Consider the following 20,244-nt stretch of genomic DNA (forward strand, 5'->3'; position numbering starts at 1 on the left):
TCTAAAAGAAATGTAATTTTAAATGAAAAGTCAGAAACACTTTTGTTAGAAAAATGTCATAAAGAAACACTGTGAAGAAGGAGCAGTTTGGGAAATGTTCTGTGGATTTTAGCCCGGTTCTCTGAACAAAGTTGATGCAACAGCTTTGCCTATCCCTCCTTTCTTTTCTTCCCAGTAACAATCTCCATCTTTCCATCACAATTCAGTTGATTTTAGCCAAACTTTGAGGCGTGGAAGGCGATAAACTCCTCCAGAGCTCATAAATCCGGGCGAGTAGGGAGAAGAGAGAGATCCTGCTACTCCCACAGCAGTGCAGGAGCCTTGTCAGACACTGGCCAGCCCCGCTGGAGACCCTCAAGACGTGAGTCAGTAGCAACCCAGGCTTGGTCACTTCTGTGCTGCAGAGTGGGGCCTCTGGAGCCAGCAGGCTGGAGCAGAGCCTGTCAGGTGTCGGTGTGTGGCTCCTGTCCCCGGGGTGTGGGGATGGGCTGTTCCTTGTGCGAGCAGAAGGAAAGCTGCATTCCATATATCCTGTCAATGCAGAGCCGATGTTTTGGTTATTCTATTATATTCTATTATATATATATATTATATATATATATAAATTATATATATATATATTATATTTATATTATTCTATAATATTTGGTTATTATTATTTGGTTATATATGCCCTGAGGGCAGCCACAGACTCTCAGCTCCCCTGTTCGGGGCAGTTTCAGCTCTGTACCCTGTTCTTCCTCTCCTGCTCCCCCGTCTCCTGATGGTTGAGGGAAGAGGCATCAACCCTCTGCTTTCCCCTGTTCCCAGAGGCTGGGGGAGCCCAGGGGCTGCTCCTCAGCTGCCAAATGCTGTCCCCCCAACACAGACACGGGGCTGGCTGAGGTGGGCTCTGTCTGTCTGGGGAGTTGCTGTGCTGCAAACTGCTCTCAGCAATTGCATCTTGCTGCCTTTGTTTCTAACGCAGCTGCAATTCCAGGGATAGAGTTCTCTGTGAAAACAGGGCTTTGTCAATTGTTATAGGGTGTGGATGACACTGGTGGGTATTTACTACAGGGCACCTGTGAGGAGCAGGAAGTTGATGAGGTTTTCTATGGGCAGCTGAAAGTAGCCTCATGGTCACAGGTCCTGGTTCCCCTGGGGAACTTCAACCATCCTGATACTTGTTGGAGAGACAACACAGCCTGCCACAGGCTGAAAATCCAGGAAGTTCCTGCAGATCATTGAAAATAACTTTCTGATACAAGTGGTGGAGGAGCCAAGGAGGAGAGGTGTGTTTCTGGACCTTAGGAGGGGCTGGTTGAAGATGGGAAGGTTGGGGAAAGCCTTGCCTTTCACCATGTTATGGTGAAACTCAGGATCCTGTATGGGGAAGCAAAGCAGTAGCAGGGCTAGAACCCTGGTTTTCCAGAGAGCCAATTCAACCTTTCCAAAGACCTACTCAGAGGAATCCCATGGAATAGGACTCTAGAAGGGAAGGGGGCCCAAGAAAGCTGGTCAGTATTCAAGCATCCAAATTCAAGACCAGTGTACCTCCATGATCCAGAAATCAAGCAAAGGGGACAGGAGACCTGCATGGAAGAGCAGGGAGGTTCTAGCAATTCTCAAATGGAAGAAAAATATATGGGATGTTGAAAAAGGGACAGGCACATGAGAGATCTATAGGAACATGTTCAGGGTATGCAAGGATGCAACGAGGAAGGCCACAGTCCACCTGGAATTGAGTCTGGCAAACGATATCAAGAACAAGAGCTTCTCCAAATACATCAGCAGCAAAAGGGAGAACAGGGAAAATGTGGGGCTGCTGCTGAATCCAGTGGGTGTCCTGGGCACAGAAGACATAGAGGAGGTGAAATTACTCAACACGTTCTTTGCCTCAGTCTTTACTGCTGAGAGCAGCAATCAGGAATCCCAGACAGTGGAAGTAAGAGATGAAGGAGTGAGAAAGGAAAACTTCCCCTTGGTCACAGAAAGTTGAGAGAGATCAGCCAGGCAGACTTAATACCCATTAATCCATGGTGGGATGCACCCAGAGGCGCTGAGGGAGCTGTCAGAGGTTGTTGCTTTAGCCACTCTCCACCATCTTTGAAAAACCCTGAAGAATGAGACAGGTGCCCAGTCACTGCAGAAAATGATAACTCCTGTTTTCACAAAAGGCAAGAAAGATGGTCTGGGAAACTCCCAGCCAGTCAGCCTCACTTTCAACCCTGGAAAGGTGATGGAACAGCTCATTCTGAAGATCATCACCAAGCATCTGAAAGTAAAGGAAGTTATTGGGAGTGGTCAGCATGGATTCACCAAGAGGAAATCCTGCTTGGCCAATCTGATGCCTTCTATGATGGCACAGCAGGATGGGGTGAGAGGAGAGCAGTGGGTGGTGTCTACCTTGACTTCAACAAGGTTTTTGACACTGTTCCATAGCATCCCCATGGATAAACTCAGGAAATGTGAGTGAATGGATTCTAAGATTTTGAGAAAAAGGACAGGAGGTAGAAGAGGGGACCCATAACTGAGGGCTCAGGAGATGGCTGGCGTTTGGAGAAACAGAGGCCTGGATGAAGAATGCCAGTCCAGGGATTAGAATTCAGGCATGGGGAGTGACCATGCATGTTTGTTGGCACCAGCCCCAGGGCAGCCTCTCCATCAAGGCCAGTATGTGACATGGGTGTGTCTCATGGGGCTCCAAAACTCTTAATAAATACATTTCCTCCCTAATCTTCAAGCTGTTGGGTGTTCCTTGCTTTTGGGAGGTGCTTTAAATCTGACTGCCAGAGCCGTGGGCTGCTGAGAGCAGAAGCTGCCTGCACGATGCTGAGCTCAGGTCTTCCTCCCGTTCTCCTGGTGCTCTCAGTGCTGGAGCTGAGCTGGTCCCTGAGTGATGAAGAAAAGAAGATCATCTTGGATGAGCATAATAGATATCGCTCCCAGGTCTCTCCTCCTGCCAAGGCTATGATGAAGATGGTAAGTGGCTTTTATTACAGAGGAATATTGGGGTGTTTGTGTGGTCCAAGGCGTGATCTTAATGCAAGGAGAGATCAGGGTGTTCCTGAGGGGAGGCAGAGCAATTCTCGTGTAGGGTTACAAGTTGGTGTCAATGGAGGGGTTCCCCAAACTGCCTCTAAAGAGAAGAGTTTCCTTCACCTTTGGAGTTGTCTTTGATCATTTTCTGCGAGTTCCTAAGTGTGATGTGAGTCCCCTGATGCTCTTCATGAGAATGATGCAGCTCTCACTCACATGAGTGCCTGCTGGAGCTCCCTGTGATGGCAGGAAGGGCAGGTGAGGCACTGCCATGAGCAGGTGCTGTGATGTGGAGACTTTGCCAAGAGCTGGTGGGAGAATGCTGCTGTGTGGGACATCACACAGTGCTCTGTATTTGCATCAACTTCAAACATGTCGGTCAAGTCTGTCAGTTATTTGGACTCGTCATACTCCTACTCCTCACCTTGCCTTGTGCAGAGCTGCCTTGGACATGAGGGATCCCCTGTTTTGCTTGGGGAAATCGAGTCAGGTCCCACATCACATGTGGCTGCAATGGGAGCAAAACCGAGCTCTAGAGCTGGTGCTTTTTGTCTTGTTCAGACTCTTGATTTGATTAAAAGTTGGCTATCAAATTTTATCTTGCACCACATGTGATTTTTCCTCACTGTTTACAAATCATGGGGAGGAGAAGGACTGCTGTTTATCCTGGAAAGTTGGAGCCCTTTCCTCCTTGGGTAACAGTGTGCTTGTAGGACACCTCCCCAAAGTTGCCAAGGCTGAGTAAGGCCTTTGTGGGCTAGTAAATGGTAAAAAACAAACAAAAAAAGCTAAAAGTTAAATTCAGAGAGAGGAGGTCTAACCAGTGACTGCAGACTCAAAGGGGACAGAGCCAGAACCCTCAGCACTGTGATGGTTTCTCCACGCTGGGTTGAGGATGCTCCATGATGGTGTTAGATGAGCTCCAGGAGAGGTTGTGAGGGTCGTGCTAGTGCCCTGACCTTCTCCTGTCTGACCCATAAACCAAGGTTTAGTTTGTGCTGGGACTGACCATGGAGCTCCCCTGTCCTGAGGACTGTGTTAGGGAGGGTTTTGAATTTTCCTCATGGATGGGGAAACTGTGGCCAGACAGCGCAGGGGTCCTTGGTTTGTGTTGGAGAGCCCAGTGTCCCTCTCTGTGTGCTGACACCGAGCTCCTTTCAGACCTGGGACATGGACCTGGAGATCGTTGCTCAAAACCATGCGCAGAAGTGCATCTGGGGTCAGAATGGAGGCCCAGGAAGGGAGAACCTCTTTGCTATGGCCCCAAGCCTGGATGTGAAATTTGCTGTTGAAGAATGGAACAGGGAGAAGAAATTCTACAACTTCACAACATCCACGTGTGTCCCTGGGCAGAAATGTGACAGCTACACCCAGGTACCAGCTGCTGGGGTGGAGGGGCTGTTGGGACAGGAGCTGTACCAGTGCCCCAGCTCCTCCCAAAATCCTTGCAAAAGGACAGGGAACCAGGTGGGATTCATGATTACAGAGTAGGACCTGGAGTCATCCATGAGCAGCCTTTTGGAGAAGACCTTTTTTGAGACAAGCTCTGCAACCCTTTTTTTGGCTGCTCAGCAGAGCTCAGTGCCAGCTTGTCTTGGGTAGAAGGATGAGGTCTGAGTGTTTCTTCACAGTTTGGGTGGGAGCAAGGAGGAGAAGAGATGGTGATGGTAAGTGCATGGATGGATGGATGGATGGATGGATGGATCCAAGACCAAAGCAGAGCTGGTGATGCTCTGCCTGGGTAGACTGTATGGTAGGAAACCTGTGGCACAGGAATATATGACCTTGGGAAGGTGGTTCAGACAGGGGCAAGGGCAAGGGCAAGGGAAGATCCTGAATGCCAAAGCAACATGGGGATGTGAGATCTGGAGCACACACTGGGAGATGAGGAAGATACTGGAGCAGCCTTTAAGGTCAGGGGAGAGCGTGCCTTCAGCCATCACCTCACCTTCAACCCTGGTCTTTGCCTTAGGTGGTCCGGGCAGGAACAACTCACATTGGCTGTGGGAACAGTTATTGTAAGAAGATCGAGGGAATCGAAAAAGAGAACACACAACTGCTTGTTTGCAGCTATTATCCCCCGTGAGTTCCAGGCCCAGTGCCCATCCCCTGCTCTGTTCTGAGGGGGGTGAGGGATCTGCTCCATGGAGTTGTCTGCCCTGGCTTTAGCTGCCTTGGGGTCAGGCTGGTGACTAAACAGCCCTGACAGGCCATGGCAGGAGATCAAGGCCTGTTTTCTCTGTTTTCTACATTCATCCCAAGTTTTGCCTTGGCTGGGAGATCCCAGCTGAATCAGCCCCCTCTCTGGGATGGGTGTTTCCCCTTTCCTCACACCCTCTTTATCTTGGCATTTTCTGCTTCCAGGGGTAACATGAAAGGCAAAAAGCCCTACACGGAAGGACCCTCGTGTGAAACGTGTCCCACGGGCACAGTCTGTGTGAACAACCTGTGTGGTGAGTGAGCAGAGCCACGCGTGGCCCTGAAGGGGCTGTTGGGACTGAGACGCTGGGCTGGGTCTGAGCTCTGAACCCTCCTGGAGCTCTCAGGAAGCCCTTGAACTGCATTTCCAGGGCTGGAGCATGAGAAAGGACAAGTGCCTTAAGATAAGGAAGGGCTTGTACCCCATTAGGCAGCATTATTTGCCCCTTGCATGGCAGGAGGTTGTGAGGGACATGGGATGTCTCCAGGTTGGGAATCCTGGAGTGGGGAATGGCCCAGAGTGATCTGAGAGGGGTCAGCTTCTGTTTCAGCCCCTCACTGGCTTCTGCTGGTCCTGCTCAGTGCAGGGGATCCATTGAGGTCAGCTGAGCCAGCCCTAACCCAAGGCACTTTTCATCTCTGCATCTCTTTCAGCCCTGCCAAAACTCACAGCCACAGCCAAACCAGAGCCCACAGTACCAGTACACACCAGAGCCAAACCAGAACACACAGCATCAGAAGCCACCAGAACCACAGCCAAGCCACCATCCAAAAATTCACTTCCAACCACAATCACCGCCAAGCCACCACCCACAGCCACACTGCCAAACACAGCCAAACCCAATCCTCCAACACTCACCCATCACAGGAGCCAAACAAACATCTGCCACCATGCTTCCAACAATAACCCCAGCCAGTCCAAAGCCCACAACAACGAAACACATCACAACTCTGGCTAAGCCTAAACTAACCACAACTCTGGCTAAGCCAATATCTGCTGCTACAACACCAGCACATGCCACACCGACAGACACCACCGAAAACTGCCACAACCACAAAGCCAGAGCAGAAGGACCTGATCCTGCTGAGGCAAACAGAATCACTCTTTCCTTTGAGCCCATGTTAGACACATCTCCAGAGGTAGAGGCAGGCATTGGAGAGCCTTTTAGCTCCATCACTGAGGAGGATCTTCTCTTCTAACTTCACATTCTCTTCCTTCAGTTTCTGCCTGGGCCCCAGAAGAACTGGAGACAAACTCGGACCAGACAAGTGTGGATCCACCCAAAGGTGGAGCCCCCAGTACCTGCTTGGGGCTTTCACTCTTCCTCCTCCCCAGTGCCATCCTGGTGGGCCTTCTGCTCTGAAGGGTCTTCCTCAGCTGTCCCTGCACCCCTCACCAAGGCTTTTGTCAGCACTGGTTATTCCACAGCCCTGGTAGGCTCAGGAGACTCCTTGGACAATTCACACGCTCCCTCCTTACGCTGCCTTCTCTGCTGCAGCCCCGGCGAGCCAAGGGCAGCTGGCAGTCCCAGGGGAACTTTGTCCCCTTCCTGAGGAGACCTGAGGGCAGGAGGGTGTTTGCCATAATGCTGGTGACCTTGGATGCTTCTCCTTTTTCCTGGCTTCTGTTCCATTTCCAGGCTGGAAGTGTTGAGCTCTCCCACGCACCCACAAACCCGTCTGGCTGGCAGGCCCTGCCACAGCGTGACCCTGGGGACAGAGGGTGACTTGGGGACAATGAGACATGGTGGTTGGCTTTGGTGTTTGTAGATGAGACATGGTGGTTGGCTCTGGTGTTTGTCAGGATGAGTTTCCAGCAGAAATGCTCTTTTCCTTTCCAATGTGTTTCAGTTTTGGACATATGTTATCTCTTTCCTTTTTCGTCTAAATAGAGTGGCTTTTTTGAGGATTTCTGTTTCCCCCTGGTTGTGGTGTAGCTCTGGCCAGTACTACCCAGCTGATCCCCCCTCTCCTCCTCACACTCTGCAGCCCTTGCCTCCTCCCTCTCTTCTCCTCCCTCTCTTGCTGTCTGGCACATGTCTCATTCCTCCCCCCGTTACTCCAATGCCACAGATTTATTTTACACGTGTGCCTGCACCTGTGTGCACGCACAGAAGAGAAACCTTCAGAGCTGAGAGAGGCCACCAGCTCCTTCATGTAGCTTTTATCTGCATGGCTTCATTCTTTGCATAATTTCTGTGTATTTGAATTTAAATACAGATCCTGCTTGATGTGAAACTTGTGCGTGTGTGGTCAGAGAACAAGTCCCCACATGTGTTGGTACAATCTGAGCTCCAGACATGCAAGTGCTGCTGTTACAGGTCACTGGTGGCTCGGCAGCCCCAGCTGTGCTGCAGGACCCTGGCTGAGGTCACTGCCAGTCCGGCCTGACCAGCAGATGGCACTGGGAGAGGCACCGCTGAGAACTGGGCAGCTCAACTCGCCCCGCACACCCTGCCCGCAGCTCTGAGCTCTGTTCCATCGCCAGCTTCAGCTGGAGCTAAGAATCACATTAGAAATAACCTCTATTATTTCTGCTGCCCAGCTGCCTTCGGGGGACAAACCCATCCCTGGCCTCTGGACAGAGGATAAAAATACAGCCCCCCAGGCTGCTCCTCACCCGGGACAGGGGAGTGGGGTCGGAGATGAGAGAGCATTTCAGGACCTTGTCAGGTTTTGCATCTGCGTGAAGGACAGTGTGGCATTCCCTAAAAGTTCCCTAGAAACACTACAAAGAGCACAAAACCATTTCTCCTCCCAGCAAGATCAGGGCACTCGAGCAAACCCTGATTTTTTGCAGTGCTGGATGTCCCACCCTGCTTAGAGCCAAGGAGGCACAACATCGAGGCTGCTGATTAACAGCCACCACCATCATTCCAGGATTCAGGTGTTTTATCACTGGTGTGGGGCTACGAACCTTGTGAAAACTCCTGAGTTTTGTTCTCCTGAAGGCTTTGCCTTGTGGAGTCAGGCTGTTGTGCAAGGACCTATTTATAGAGTTCCTCGCAGCAGCAAAGTCCAAGCCAGAAGGAAATCCGCTTTCCTCTTGCCCTGCTCCCCAGGCCAGCGGGGCTGAGCCTGCCCACAAGGGAATTTGGGGGCTTTGGCTTCATCCTGACTTTGGGGGTTTAGGCAAGGGCAGGGTTTGGTGTGCTGCACAGGGGAGAATGCACAAAACATTCAAGGGAGACTTTTGCAGCATTTCCACTCCTTTTCTGGGGTTGGCATAAAGGGGACTCTGGCACTGGGGTGACCCTGGCAAAGATTCTGCCAGGTCCTTACAGCCCTGTGTGGTGGGAGGAGGAGGAGGCATTAACCATCAGCTGGGCTGGTTAAACGGTGGGATCTGTGGTGTTTAGGAGGCCTGGCTTCTTTATGAACCTCACCTGCTTGGTTGCCTCCATCCCTGGGTCCGTTTCCAGCAGGGACAGGGAGGTGTTTGCTGCAGGTGGAGTGAGAGGAGGTTCTTTTGCTTCAGCTCTTGAATCTCCCGTGAATGCAGTGGGCCAGAACAGTTGTGGCGAGCTCACACCCTGCTGGGTATTTGCATTTGGGGTTATGCTGCTGGCCGGTCCATCCAGCTTCCCGCAGTGTTTGGGCTGGAAGTGCTCTTGTCCCACAGTGTCCTGTGAGGGTCTGGGGAGGACCTACCTTTCTTGATCTTGTTTCCTGGCTGCTCTTTGCTAAATGGTCTTGCCCTTCCATGCCATTGCAACCACCTGCAAAACTAAAACAGGAGGGCACTTCTCCTGGTGTTAAGTAATCGATTCTGGCCAAATCTTCCAAGCCTCAGTCTGCAGCACGGCTTCCAGAGTAGCTGCTGCCTTCAGCTGTCAGAGGGAGTGGTGCTCACACCTTCTGCATCGTTAGGGTGGGAAACCCAGAGGTGAGACCACAATGGCAAAACTGGGATGACCCAGGGGAGGTTTTGATACTTTGGTCAAAGAGCTGCAAGTGAGCCCTGTTCATTTTCCTCATCTAGAGCTCGTTTGACATATCCTTGGAAAGGCTGCAGGAGGCTGGTACTTCTCTAGAGAACCTGCTGGTCCTAGTGACATGCTGAGGTGGAATTGGGGGGAATGGGGCTGTTCCTGCAGCTATTGAGGCATTGTGGTGACAGACACAATTGGATGAGTCAATATTGATTGAGTGTCTCACCGTAGCCTCCCTCACTTCAGCTCCCCTTGGCGCTCACTGTACTGGTTTGGACAATACCCCATTCTCACCCTGCCCAACTCAGAGGGATTACCAGTCAACACTTGTATCCTAGCATTTTTAAATAATAAAATGGATGAATGAATAGGGTGGAAGGCGATAAACTCCTCCAGAGCTCATAAATCCGGGCGAGTAGGGAGAAGAGAGAGATCCTGCTACTCCCACAGCAGTGCAGGAGCCTTGTCAGACACTGGCCAGCCCCACTGGAGACCCTCGAGACGTGAGTCAGTAGCAACCCAGGCTTGGTCACTTCTGTGCTGCAGAGTGGGGCCTCTGGAGCCAGCAGGCTGGAGCAGAGCCTGTCAGGTGTCGGTGTGTGGCTCCTGTCCCCGGGGTGTGGGGATGGGCTGTTCCTTGTGCGAGCAGAAGGAAAGCTGCATTCCACACACACTTACCTAATGCCGGCTGGACACGAGTGTCTCAGCTCCAGGGTGGGGCTCGGACCTTGCACTGCTAATCTTGATGCTTCAGACACTGGCTCCAGAAGGAGTCATCGGAGCAGGTTGGGAGTTGAGAAATGGCCCTGCACCCCTTTGGCAGCCGCCCTGCTGTTGCCAAAGGCATCAGCTCTTACTCACATTACCCCATGAGCCGCATGCCCTGGTGATGACTCCTCCAGGGCTGTTTGCTCTTCCTCACAAGCTCTGTGTATCCCATTTTCCTTCATCCTTGTTGCCATGCTCTCCCCTGCAGGGCTCAGCCAGGGTGCCAAGGGCCATGCGGAGTTTGGTCCTGCATCTCCACATCATGTTTGGAGAGACCAGCACCTGCACTGCTCTCGTGGAAGGTGTCCTTGCTCATGGCAGAGGGGTTGGAATGAGATGAGCTCTCAGGTTCTTTCCAAACCATTCCATGGCTCTATGATTCTCAGCACTTACTACTTGTAAGCCAGGCCATGGTGAGCTGCCCAGCAGGAGCTGGAGCCCATGTTGATTTTTTCTAGGTGTTTCTCCAGGTCTCCAGAGATACAACAGCAAATATGTTGAGGTGCCTCCATCAAGAGACAGATTTGCCTTAGCAATACATGGGCATGTCTGGTTTGACCACCTGAGTTGAAGACCTGGTGAGATGTTGGCCTCAGACCCCACTTGCAGGAATTGTTGGACAATTGAGGGTATGGCTGACCCCAGAGCTAGTGAAGAACGAAGTAATACACAGAGCTGAGAACTGGGGGGCAGCAGGAGAGCTGTTGTGGTGATAGAGCTGATCCGTGTGGTCCAAAAGCAGAGGAACACCGACAAAGCATTGCCTGGGGAGCGGGGAGGGGAGGGGGGAGGCAGAGCCGGCAGCGTGTGATTAACTTGGCTCCGCTCTCCAGAGCTGCCCACCCGCTGATCCTCCCGAACAGGCTGCGATCCCAGCGGAGCTCCTGGAGCCGGGCCGGGCGCTTGCACAATCGCAGATGGGGAGCCGAGGCTGGAGCAGCCCGGGGGGCTCGGCCAGAGAGGCTCCGGAGCGGGGGATGCGGGACACGGATGCTGAGCCCTCCAGGTGCCTGCGGGGAGGGAGCACAGTCTGTCCCCACAGAACTGATGTTTTGGTCATTCCAGCCAGCCCTGAGGGCAGCCACAGACTCTCAGCTCCCCTGTTCGGGGCAGTTTCAGCTCTGTACCCTGTTCTTCCTCTCCTGCTCCCCCGTCTCCTGATGGTTGAGGGAAGAGGCATCAACCCTCTGCTTTCCCGTTCCCAGAGGCTGGGGGAGCCCAGGGGCTGCTCCTCAGCTGCCAAATGCTGTCCCCCCAACACAGACACGGGGCTGGCTGAGGTGGGCTCTGTCTGTCTGGGGAGTTGCTGTGCTGCAAACTGCTCTCAGCAATTGCATCTTGCTGCCTTTGTTTCTAACGCAGCTGCAATTCCAGGGACGGGGGAAGACCCGTGTGAAAACAGGGCTTTGTCAATTGCTGTGGGAGTATTGTTATAGATTAGGAGAAATGGAACAGGAGGTAGAAGAGAGAACCTGTAACTGAGGGTTCAGGGGATGGCTGATGTTTGGAGAAGCAGAGGCCTGGATGAAGAATACCAATCCAGGGATTAGGATTCAGGGCACAGGGTCTGTCCCCAGGAGAGGACCCCACGTGTTCACTGGCACTGCTGCCTCTCCATCAAGTCTGATATGTGAGATGGGTGTGTTCTGCATGGCTCCAAAACTCTTAATAAATACATTTCCTCCCCAATCTTCAAGCTGTTGGGTGTTCCTTGCTTTTGGGAGGTGCTTTAAATCTGACTGCCAGAGCCGTGGGCTGCTGAGAGCAGAAGCTGCCTGCACGATGCTGAGCTCAGGTCTTCCTCCCGTTCTCCTGGTGCTCTCAGTGCTGGAGCTGAGCTGGTCCCTGAGTGATGAAGAAAAGAAGATCATCTTGGATGAGCATAATAGATATCGCTCCCAGGTCTCTCCTCCTGCCAAGGCTATGATGAAGATGGTAAGTGGCTTTTATTACAGAGGAATATTGGGGTGTTTGTGTGGTCCAAGGTGTGATCTTAATGCAAGGAGAGATCAGGGTGTTCCTGAGGGGAGGCAGAGCAATTCTCGTGTAGGGTTACAAGTCGGTGTCAATGGAGGGGTTCCCCAAACTGCCTCTAAAGAGAAGAGTTTCCTTCACCTTTGGAGTTGTCTTTGATCATTTTCTGCGAGTTCCTAAGTGTGATGTGAGTCCCCTGATGCTCTTCATGAGAATGATGCAGCTCTCACTCACATGAGTGCCTGCTGGAGCTCCCTGTGATGGCAGGAAGGGCAGGTGAGGCACTGCCATGAGCAGGTGCTGTGATGTGGAGACTTTGCCAAGAGCTGGTGGGGGAATGCTGCTGTGTGGGACATCACACAGTGCTCTGTATTTTCCTGTGCAGGTGGTGGTACTTTTATCTGTTGGAGGGAATGTCAACTTGTCAGTCAAGGTCTTTCAGTTACTTGGGCTCGTCACACTCCTAATCTTCACCATGACTTGGTGTCTTGGAGATGCAGGATCCCCTGTTTTGCTTGGGGAAATCAAGTCAGGTCCCACTGATGTGGGACCTGTAGTAAGACCAAAAACAAGCTTGGTGCTGATGCTGCTTTTTTGTCTTGTTCAGACTTTTGATTTGATTAAAAGTTGGCTATCAAATTTTATCTTGCACCACATGTGATTTTTCCTCCCTGTTTGCAAATCACACAGAGAAGGATAATTGTTTATCACGGAGACTTGGAGTCCTTTCCTCTTTGGGTCACATTGTGCTTTTAGGACACCTCCCTGCCTGGCCCAGAAGTTGCCCAGAATAAGTAAAACCTTTGTAGGCTGATAAATGGAAATTCTTAACAATTAGAAGAAGCAAAAAGTTAAATTCAGGGAGAGAAGGCTTGACCAGTGGCTGCAGACTCAAAGGGGACAGAGCCAGAACGCCCAGCGTCATGATCTCATCAAACCCACCAGGCACAGCAAACTCAGAGTATCAGGGCTTTGGAGCCAAAGTCTTAGAGAAAACCTGAGGGAAATGATCTCTCAGGGTCCTTAAGTCAGTGCAATTCCAAACCTGTGGGGGCTGCTCCTGGCTGAATCTTTGATTGCAGCCCCTGTGCTTTGAGATGCTCCTTCTGCAGCTTCTGCTCCTGCTTAAACACACAGGACCTGCTCGTGGTCTGGAGCCAAAGGCTTTTTCATTTTGAAGCCCAGCAAATGTTTAGCTCACAGCAGCCCTAATTCCTCAGTAGAGGTTTTCCATGAGAACACCATCCTCACCTCCCTCCTGGGACCTTTGCTTGGGCTGTCTTTGTCTCTGGGTTCACCTGCTGCCGTGGCACTATGCCTGGCTGAGGTCACCCTGTGCTTCCTTTTGGGACATGGGGCTGGTTGCTTAGGAAATATTTAGTTGAAGAGGAGGAATCTGTAGCCCAAAGCCACTTTACTAATGAGGCAAATCTGCAGGTGTGAGTCCCCTGTTCATGGAACCCAGCTCCGTGCCAGAGGGAGAGGGGTGTGTGCTCCCCACATCGGGTCTCCAGCCATCTCTGCCAGTGTGGCTTGGGGCCATGGTGGGAGGTGAACCAAAATTCTGTGTCACATCCAGGTGTCTTTGGGCTTGTCCTCATCCCCTCACCATCCCAATGGTGACATGCCCTCCTGTCTGGCACCTTTTGGATCCAGCTGGCTCTGTCCAGGAAGGTCCCCCCTCAGGACCCCCTGTTTGCAGGGCTGCCTTCCAGCAGCCAAGCTGTTCTCTCCATCAAGGACGGTCCAAACAGCTGCAGTGTAGGATTCCCCACATGCATGCCTGTGAGAAAAGCTCTCCACCTTCTCCTCCTCCTTCTCCTCCTGCACATCCCTGTGGGCAGGGGCTCAGCTGGTGGTGGGGCTGCTGCCGCTCCAGAGGGGGCTCCTGGCTGGCAGCCAGACAGACGCATCTCAGTTCCAGACAAACAGATGATGTTTCCCAGAAGCGTGTGCTCCCAGGCTTTGTACAGCTGCCAGGAGAGATGTGTCCCATTCCCCTCCTATCCCCACCCTGGGCGAGGAGGGATGGCCCCAGGCCCCTCTGGCATGACCGAAGATGGGTTTCTGTCCTTCCTCCACAACTTCATTGTTTCTCCACGCTGGGTTGAGGATGCTCCATGATGGTGTTAGATGAGCTCCAGGAGAGGTTGTGAGGGTCGTGCTAGTGCCCTGACCTTCTCCTGTCTGACCCATAAACCAAGGTTTAGTTTGTGCTGGGACTGACCATGGAGCTCCCCTGTCCTGAGGACTGTGTTAGGGAGGGTTTTGAATTTTCCTCATGGATGGGGAAACTGTGGCCAGACAGCGCAGGGGTCCTTGGTAAGTGCCTTGTTTGTGTTGGAGAGCCCAGTGTCCCTCTCTGTGTGCTGACACCGAGCTCCTTTCAGACCTGGGACAAGGAGCTGGAGGTCCTTGCTCAATCCTATGCAGAGAAGTGCATCTGGGATCACAACAAGGAGAGAGGCCGACGGGGAGAAAACCTCTTTGCTATGGCCCCAACCCTGGAACTAGAATTTGCTGTGGAAGACTGGAATGGGGAGGAGAAATTCTACAACTTGACAACATCCACGTGTGTCCCCGGGCAGATGTGTGGTCACTACACCCAGGTACCAGCTGCTGGGGTGGAGGGGGTGCTGCTCAGCAGAGCTGGGTGCCAGATTTTCTCAGAGAGAGACGAAGTCTGAGTGTTTCTTCACAAGCTTGGTAGGGGTAGAGATGGTGGTGGATCCTGAATGCCAAAGCAATGTGGGGATGTGGGATCTGGGGACCACTCTGTGGGATGAGGAGGTCTTTGGAGCAGCCTTTAAGGCCAGGGGACAGGCTGCCTTCACCCAATCCCCTCACCTCCACCCTGATCTTTGCCTTAGGTGGTCTGGTCAAACACACATCAGATTGGCTGCGGGGCACATTTTTGTGAGAAGATCGATGGAATTGAAACACAGAACATGCACCTACTTGTTTGCAACTATTATCCCCCGTAAGTCCCAGGCCCTGCACGGATTGATGCATCTCAGTGGGATTTCTGTGCTGGAAATGCCCTAGCTTCAGTCCTTATGTCACAGCAGGGTTTGTCCTTGGTCAGAAATAGAAGTTCCAAATAATGCTTCTGTTATCTTGGGTTGGTCCCAGAGTAAGGAAGGGTTGTCTGGAGATCCTGGCCCATGATTATGACTGCTGTGGGCTGGTTTAGCTCCTGACACACACCCAGGGAGGGACCTTCTTCCCCGAGAGCTGCTCAAGGCTGAGGTGGCAGTAGCTGAGGGTACAAACAACTCCCTGGGTCTTGGTCTTCCCTGCTGGCAGCAGCCATCGCCTGGGGTGGAGAAGGCCTTTTGCAGCAGCAGGAAGGGTTGGACGTGGGAGAAGAGCTGGGTACCCCCTTCCCAGCCCTGGGACCAGCCTTGGCACCACTTGCTCGGAGCTGCTGAGAGCACCAAGAGCAGCCAGTGGCTGCAGACCTTCCTGGGGGTCTGGAGCAGAAGTGAGATGGAATTCCTTTTTTCAGTGCCCATCCCCTGCTCTGTTCTGAGGGGGGTGAGGGATCTGCTCCATGGAGTTGTCTGCCCTGGCTTTAGCTGCCTTGGGGTCAGGCTGGTGACTAAACAGCCCTGACAGGCCATGGCAGGAGATCAAGGCCTGTTTTCTCTGTTTTCTACATTCATCCCAAGTTTTGCCTTGGCTGGGAGATCCCAGCTGAATCAGCCCCCTCTCTGGGATGGGTGTTTCCCCTTTCCTCACACCCTCTTTATCTTGGCATTTTCTGCTTCCAGGGGTAACATGAAAGGCAAAAAGCCCTACACGGAAGGACCCTCGTGTGAAACGTGTCCCACGGGCACAGTCTGTGTGAACAACCTGTGTGGTGAGTGAGCAGAGCCACGCGTGGCCCTGAAGGGGCTGTTGGGACTGAGACGCTGGGCTGGGTCTGAGCTCTGAACCCTCCTGGAGCTCTCAGGAAGCCCTTGAACTGCATTTCCAGGGCTGGAGCATGAGAAAGGACAAGTGCCTTAAGATAAGGAAGGGCTTGTACCCCATTAGGCAGCATTATTTGCCCCTTGCATGGCAGGAGGTTGTGAGGGACATGGGATGTCTCCAGGTTGGGAATCCTGGAGTGGGGAATGGCCCAGAGTGATCTGAGAGGGGTCAGCTTCTGTTTCAGCCCCTCACTGGCTTCTGCTGGTCCTGCTCAGTGCAGGGGATCCATTGAGGTCAGCTGAGCCAGCCCTAACCCAAGGCACTTTTCATCTCTCACCAGAACTCGTTGTAGAAGAGACCACTCCGGCCTCTGTGACAGCAAAGGCAAGGCCATCCACCCCAGCCACAGCCAAACCAGAGCCCACAGCCACAGCCAAACCAGAGCCCACAGCCACAACCAAACCAGAGCCCACAGCCACAGCCAAACCAGAGCCCACAGCCACAGCCAAACCAGAGCCCACAACCAAACCAGAGCCCACAACCAAACCAGAGCCCACAGCCAAACCAGAGCCCACAGCCACAACCAAACCAGAGCCCACAGCCACAGCCAAACCAGAGCCCACAACCAAACCAGAGCCCACAGCCACAGCCAAACCAGAGCCCACAACCAAACCAGAGCCCACAGCCACAACCAAAACAGAGCCCACAACCAAACCAGAACCCACAACCAAACCAGAACCCACAACCAAACCAGAACCCACAGCCACAGCCAAACCAGAGCCCACAGCCACAACCAAATCAGAGCCCACAACCAAACCAGAGCCCACAACCAAACCAGAACCCACAACCAAACCAGAGCCCACAACCAAACCAGAGCCCACAACCAAACCAGAACCCACAACCAAACCAGAGCCCACAACCAAACCAGAACCCACAACCAAACCAGAACCCACAACCAAACCAGAGCCCACAACCAAACCAGAGCCCACAGCCACAACCAAACCAGAGCCCACAACCAAACCAGAACCCACAACCAAACCAGAGCCCACAACCAAACCAGAACCCACAACCAAACCAGAACCCACAACCAAACCAGAGCCCACAACCAAACCAGAACCCACAGTACCAGTTCACAGCACAGCTGAACCAGAACCCACACAACCAGTGTCTACCACAGCCAAACCAAAACCTACATCTGCACTTCCAACCACAACCACAGCCAGGCCATCACCCCCAGCCACACTCCCAACCACAGCCAAGCCCAAACCCCCAGCACACGTACCCTTCAGCACAGCCAAGCCAAAACCTGCCAGCACAGTCCCTACAACCCCAGCCAGGCCAAAACCCACAACACCAGCAGCCACCACAGCCATGGCCAAGCCAAGACCCACCATGCCAGCAGCCACCAGCACTGCATCCAAGCCAAAAATCACCACAACTATGGCCAAGCCAACACCCGCCACACCAAAACCCACCCTAACAAGCACTGCCACTAAGCCAGCTACCACCAAGGCGACATCCACTCCCCTGAAACCCAGCACAACCACCACCACCAAACCAACAACCTCCACACCAAACCCCACCACAACCACCCCTACAGCCAAGCCAAAACCCACCCCAACTGTAGCTAAGCCAAAACTTGCTACAGCCACGGCCAAACCAACTCCCACCACACCAACATCTACCACCACTACAGCCAAGCCAACACCTGCTGCTACAACACCAGCAGCTGCCACAACAGCAAGGACACAACTGAAAACTGCCACAACCACAAAGCCAGAGCCAGAAAGATCTGATCTTACTGAGGCAACCGAGATCACTCTTTCCTTTGAGCCCACCATAGACCCAGATTATGAAGTGTCTCCAGAGGCAGACACTGGAGAGCCTTTTAGCTCCTTCACTACAGAGGATCCAGCCTTATTAGAAAGCATGGGCACAGCCTTCAGCCCCAGATCAGTCCCAGAAACAAAGAAAGAGGTCAAAGAGGATGGGAAAGAGAAATCAGCCTTTTCCAGTCCATCTCCATCCTTCAGCCAAGCTGTGACAGAGATGAAGTTAGGTTTCAATAGAGCTGAGCTCATAACCCCCTCCAAGTCAGTGGTCCTCAGCCCTGAAGAGCCCACATTTTTGCGCTTAACATCATCCTCCAAAGACAAAAAAGGGCCGAGCCCCCATTTCCAGACCTCCCTCTCAGGTAAGGCAACCATGGAGTTTGTCCTGGCATGGACACACGGACATTCAGGGATCCCCAAGCAGCATGGAGAGGGCTTGGGAGGAGCAGTGTCACACTGGTCCTTTGGATCCTCCTCTTGTATGTGGCACCAAGACTTTTCCTCACTCTTTGCTCTAACCCTGAGGGGCTGATTGGATGTCCCTGAAGCATGGTCCCATTCACAGCCTGCTCCCACTAACGCACAGCTTCCCTGGACCAGAGCTCTACTGCCTCATGGTGCCTTGGGGCACATCATGGCACACCTGCATGAGTGGGAGTTTCTCTTCTGCCAGATCTTCCCCTCTAACTCCACATTTTCCTCTCCTCTTCCAGCAGGTGCCCTGGACACAGAAGAACTGGAGACAAACTCGGACCAGACAAGTGTGGATCCACCCAAAGGTGGAGCCCCCAGTACCTGCTTGGGGCTTTCGCTCTTCCTCCTCCCCAGTGCCATCCTGGTGGGCCTTCTGCTCTGAAGGGTCTTCCTCAGCTGTCCCTGCACCCCTCACCAAGGCTTTTGTCAGCACTGGTTATTCCACAGCCCTGGTAGGCTCAGGAGACTCCTTGGACAATTCACACGCTCCCTCCTTACGCTGCCTTCTCTGCTGCAGCCCCGGCGAGCCAAGGGCAGCTGGCAGTCCCAGGGGAACTCTGTCCCCTTCCTGAGGAGACCTGAGGGCAGGAGGGTGTTTGCCATAATGCTGGTGACCTTGGACGCTTCTCCTTTTTCCTGGCTTCTGTTCCATTTCCAGGCTGGAAGTGTTGAGCTCTCCCACGCACCCACAAACCCGTCTGGCTGGCAGGCCCTGCCACAGCGTGACCCTGGGGACAGAGGGTGACTTGGGGACAATGAGACATGGTGGTTGGCTCTGGTGTTTGTCAGGATGAGTTTCCAGCAGAAATGCTCTTTTCCTTTCCAATGTGTTTCAGTTTTGGACATATGTTATCTCTTTCCTTTTTCGTCTAAATAGAGTGGCTTTTTTGAGGATTTCTGTTTCCCCCTGGTTGTGGTGTAGCTCTGGCCAGTACTACCCAGCTGATCCCCCCTCTCCTCCTCACACTCTGCAGCCCTTGCCTCCTCCCTCTCTTCTCCTCCCTCTCTTGCTGTCTGGCACATGTCTCATTCCTCCCCCCGTTACTCCAATGCCACAGATTTATTTTACGCGTGTGCCTGCACCTGTGTGCACGCACAGAAGAGAAACCTTCAGAGCTGAGAGAGGCCACCAGCTCCTTCATGTAGCTTTTATCTGCATGGCTTCATTCTTTGCATAATTTCTGTGTATTTGAATTAGGATACAGATTCCTCTTGACACGTAACTTGTGCGTGTGCGGTCAAGGAGAACAAGTCCCCACATGTGTTGGTACAATTGGAGCTCCAGACATACAAGTGACATTGTTAGAAGTTATTGGTGGCTCCTGGGCTTGTTGCAGTAGCACTGACATTGTCTGGGCCACTGTGTTTTGTTACCCCACATCTCTCCTCCCTTCACCTGAGGATTCCCAGTCTGGTGCGTTAAATATGTGACAAGTTTTGCAGACAGGTGGAAGGAAGACAACAGCCCCCTCTCTGGTCATTGCAACTTTTCATTTCTTACGGATGAGGTGGAGGATAACCTGCAGGCCATTATTCAGATCCTCCACTGCTGCTCTGTCCTGTGCATCCCCAGAGCATGCACTGAATAAATCCTGTTGTGAAAATCTGTTCGCTGTCTCTCTGGGGAATCTGGACACCTGGGAGCAACTTATTATACCTGTAAAATGCTCTTAATTATGTGCTTACCTGGAACTGATAAAAGACAGCATGACTTCCGTGGGTCCTGAACAGGATTTTTGGCTTTCCAAAAGCATCCATGTGCTGCTTTTTGTAAGGGTGTAACTTAATGTTTTTAAACTTGTGTAAAAGCAGCAGGAGGCTATGGGGATTGAGGATGACAAAGGGAATTTTTCTTGAGCATCCAGCTGAGTGTAAAGTAAAAATGTGTCCTCATCAGGAATTCTAGGGCAAGGGAAGCAAGAGAAAAAGAGCTCAGAGCAAACAAAGAAATAAAAACTATGGCTACAGCACTTCTGGTTCCCTGTTTTAGGAAGCCCAGCACAAGCTTTTTACACAATAAACACACACAATTTCATCTTTGCAGCACAGAAAAAAGTTAAATGCAAGTGTACATCCCCAGATTCTGTTTTTGCAGCATTTTCACCTCTGGGAGCAGCAGAAGTTGAAAGTGG

The 20,244-nt window shown here is 52.4% G+C and overlaps 2 protein-coding genes across 4 annotated transcripts; both read left to right on the forward strand.

The window, feature by feature from the left end:
* The first annotated feature begins 345 nt into the window (after positions 1-345).
* On the forward strand, positions 346-7,410 carry LOC148182560 (peptidase inhibitor 16-like). Its single transcript, XM_088067006.1, has 6 exons — positions 346-361; positions 2,724-2,961; positions 4,180-4,392; positions 4,991-5,100; positions 5,383-5,471; positions 6,439-7,410. The coding sequence occupies exons 2-6, from the start codon at positions 2,809-2,811 to the stop codon at positions 6,579-6,581; spliced, it is 708 nt and encodes a 235-aa protein (XP_087923132.1). The 5' UTR covers positions 346-361; positions 2,724-2,808; the 3' UTR covers positions 6,582-7,410.
* Positions 7,411-11,688: 4,278 nt separating this feature from the next.
* Positions 11,689-20,044, forward strand: LOC102111781 (peptidase inhibitor 16). 3 transcript variants are annotated; one of them, XM_088067001.1, is made up of 6 exons: positions 11,689-11,852; positions 14,282-14,500; positions 14,762-14,871; positions 15,665-15,753; positions 16,147-18,000; positions 18,352-20,044. In XM_088067001.1, the coding sequence occupies exons 1-6, from the start codon at positions 11,700-11,702 to the stop codon at positions 18,492-18,494; spliced, it is 2,568 nt and encodes an 855-aa protein (XP_087923127.1). In that variant the 5' UTR covers positions 11,689-11,699; the 3' UTR covers positions 18,495-20,044. The 3 variants fall into 3 exon arrangements, with proteins under 3 accessions (XP_087923127.1, XP_087923128.1, XP_005530208.2); XM_088067002.1 differs by having other exon boundaries at positions 18,355-20,044; XM_005530151.3 differs by lacking the exon at positions 16,147-18,000.
* The last annotated feature ends 200 nt before the right edge of the window (positions 20,045-20,244 follow it).

This window comes from Pseudopodoces humilis, chromosome 26 (assembly GCF_049639895.1).
Source record: "Pseudopodoces humilis isolate 2021_Gansu_Grassland_sample_001 chromosome 26, ASM4963989v1, whole genome shotgun sequence".
In the NCBI taxonomy this organism is placed as follows: Eukaryota; Metazoa; Chordata; class Aves; order Passeriformes; family Paridae; genus Pseudopodoces; species Pseudopodoces humilis.

Bases quoted from the DNA above. Each gene is read 5' to 3' on its own strand.
- LOC148182560 (XM_088067006.1), top strand. From the start codon at position 2,809: ATGCTGAGCTCAGGTCTTCCTCCCGTTCTCCTGGTGCTCTCAGTGCTG. The intron at 4,393-4,990 runs GTACCAGCTGCT...TCTTTGCCTTAG, and splicing joins AATGTGACAGCTACACCCAG to GTGGTCCGGGCAGGAACAAC. The intron at 5,472-6,438 runs GTGAGTGAGCAG...CTCTTCCTTCAG, and splicing joins CTGTGTGAACAACCTGTGTG to TTTCTGCCTGGGCCCCAGAA.
- LOC102111781 (XM_088067001.1), top strand. From the start codon at position 11,700: ATGCTGAGCTCAGGTCTTCCTCCCGTTCTCCTGGTGCTCTCAGTGCTG. The intron at 11,853-14,281 runs GTAAGTGGCTTT...AGCTCCTTTCAG, and splicing joins CCAAGGCTATGATGAAGATG to ACCTGGGACAAGGAGCTGGA. The intron at 14,872-15,664 runs GTAAGTCCCAGG...TTCTGCTTCCAG, and splicing joins GTTTGCAACTATTATCCCCC to GGGTAACATGAAAGGCAAAA.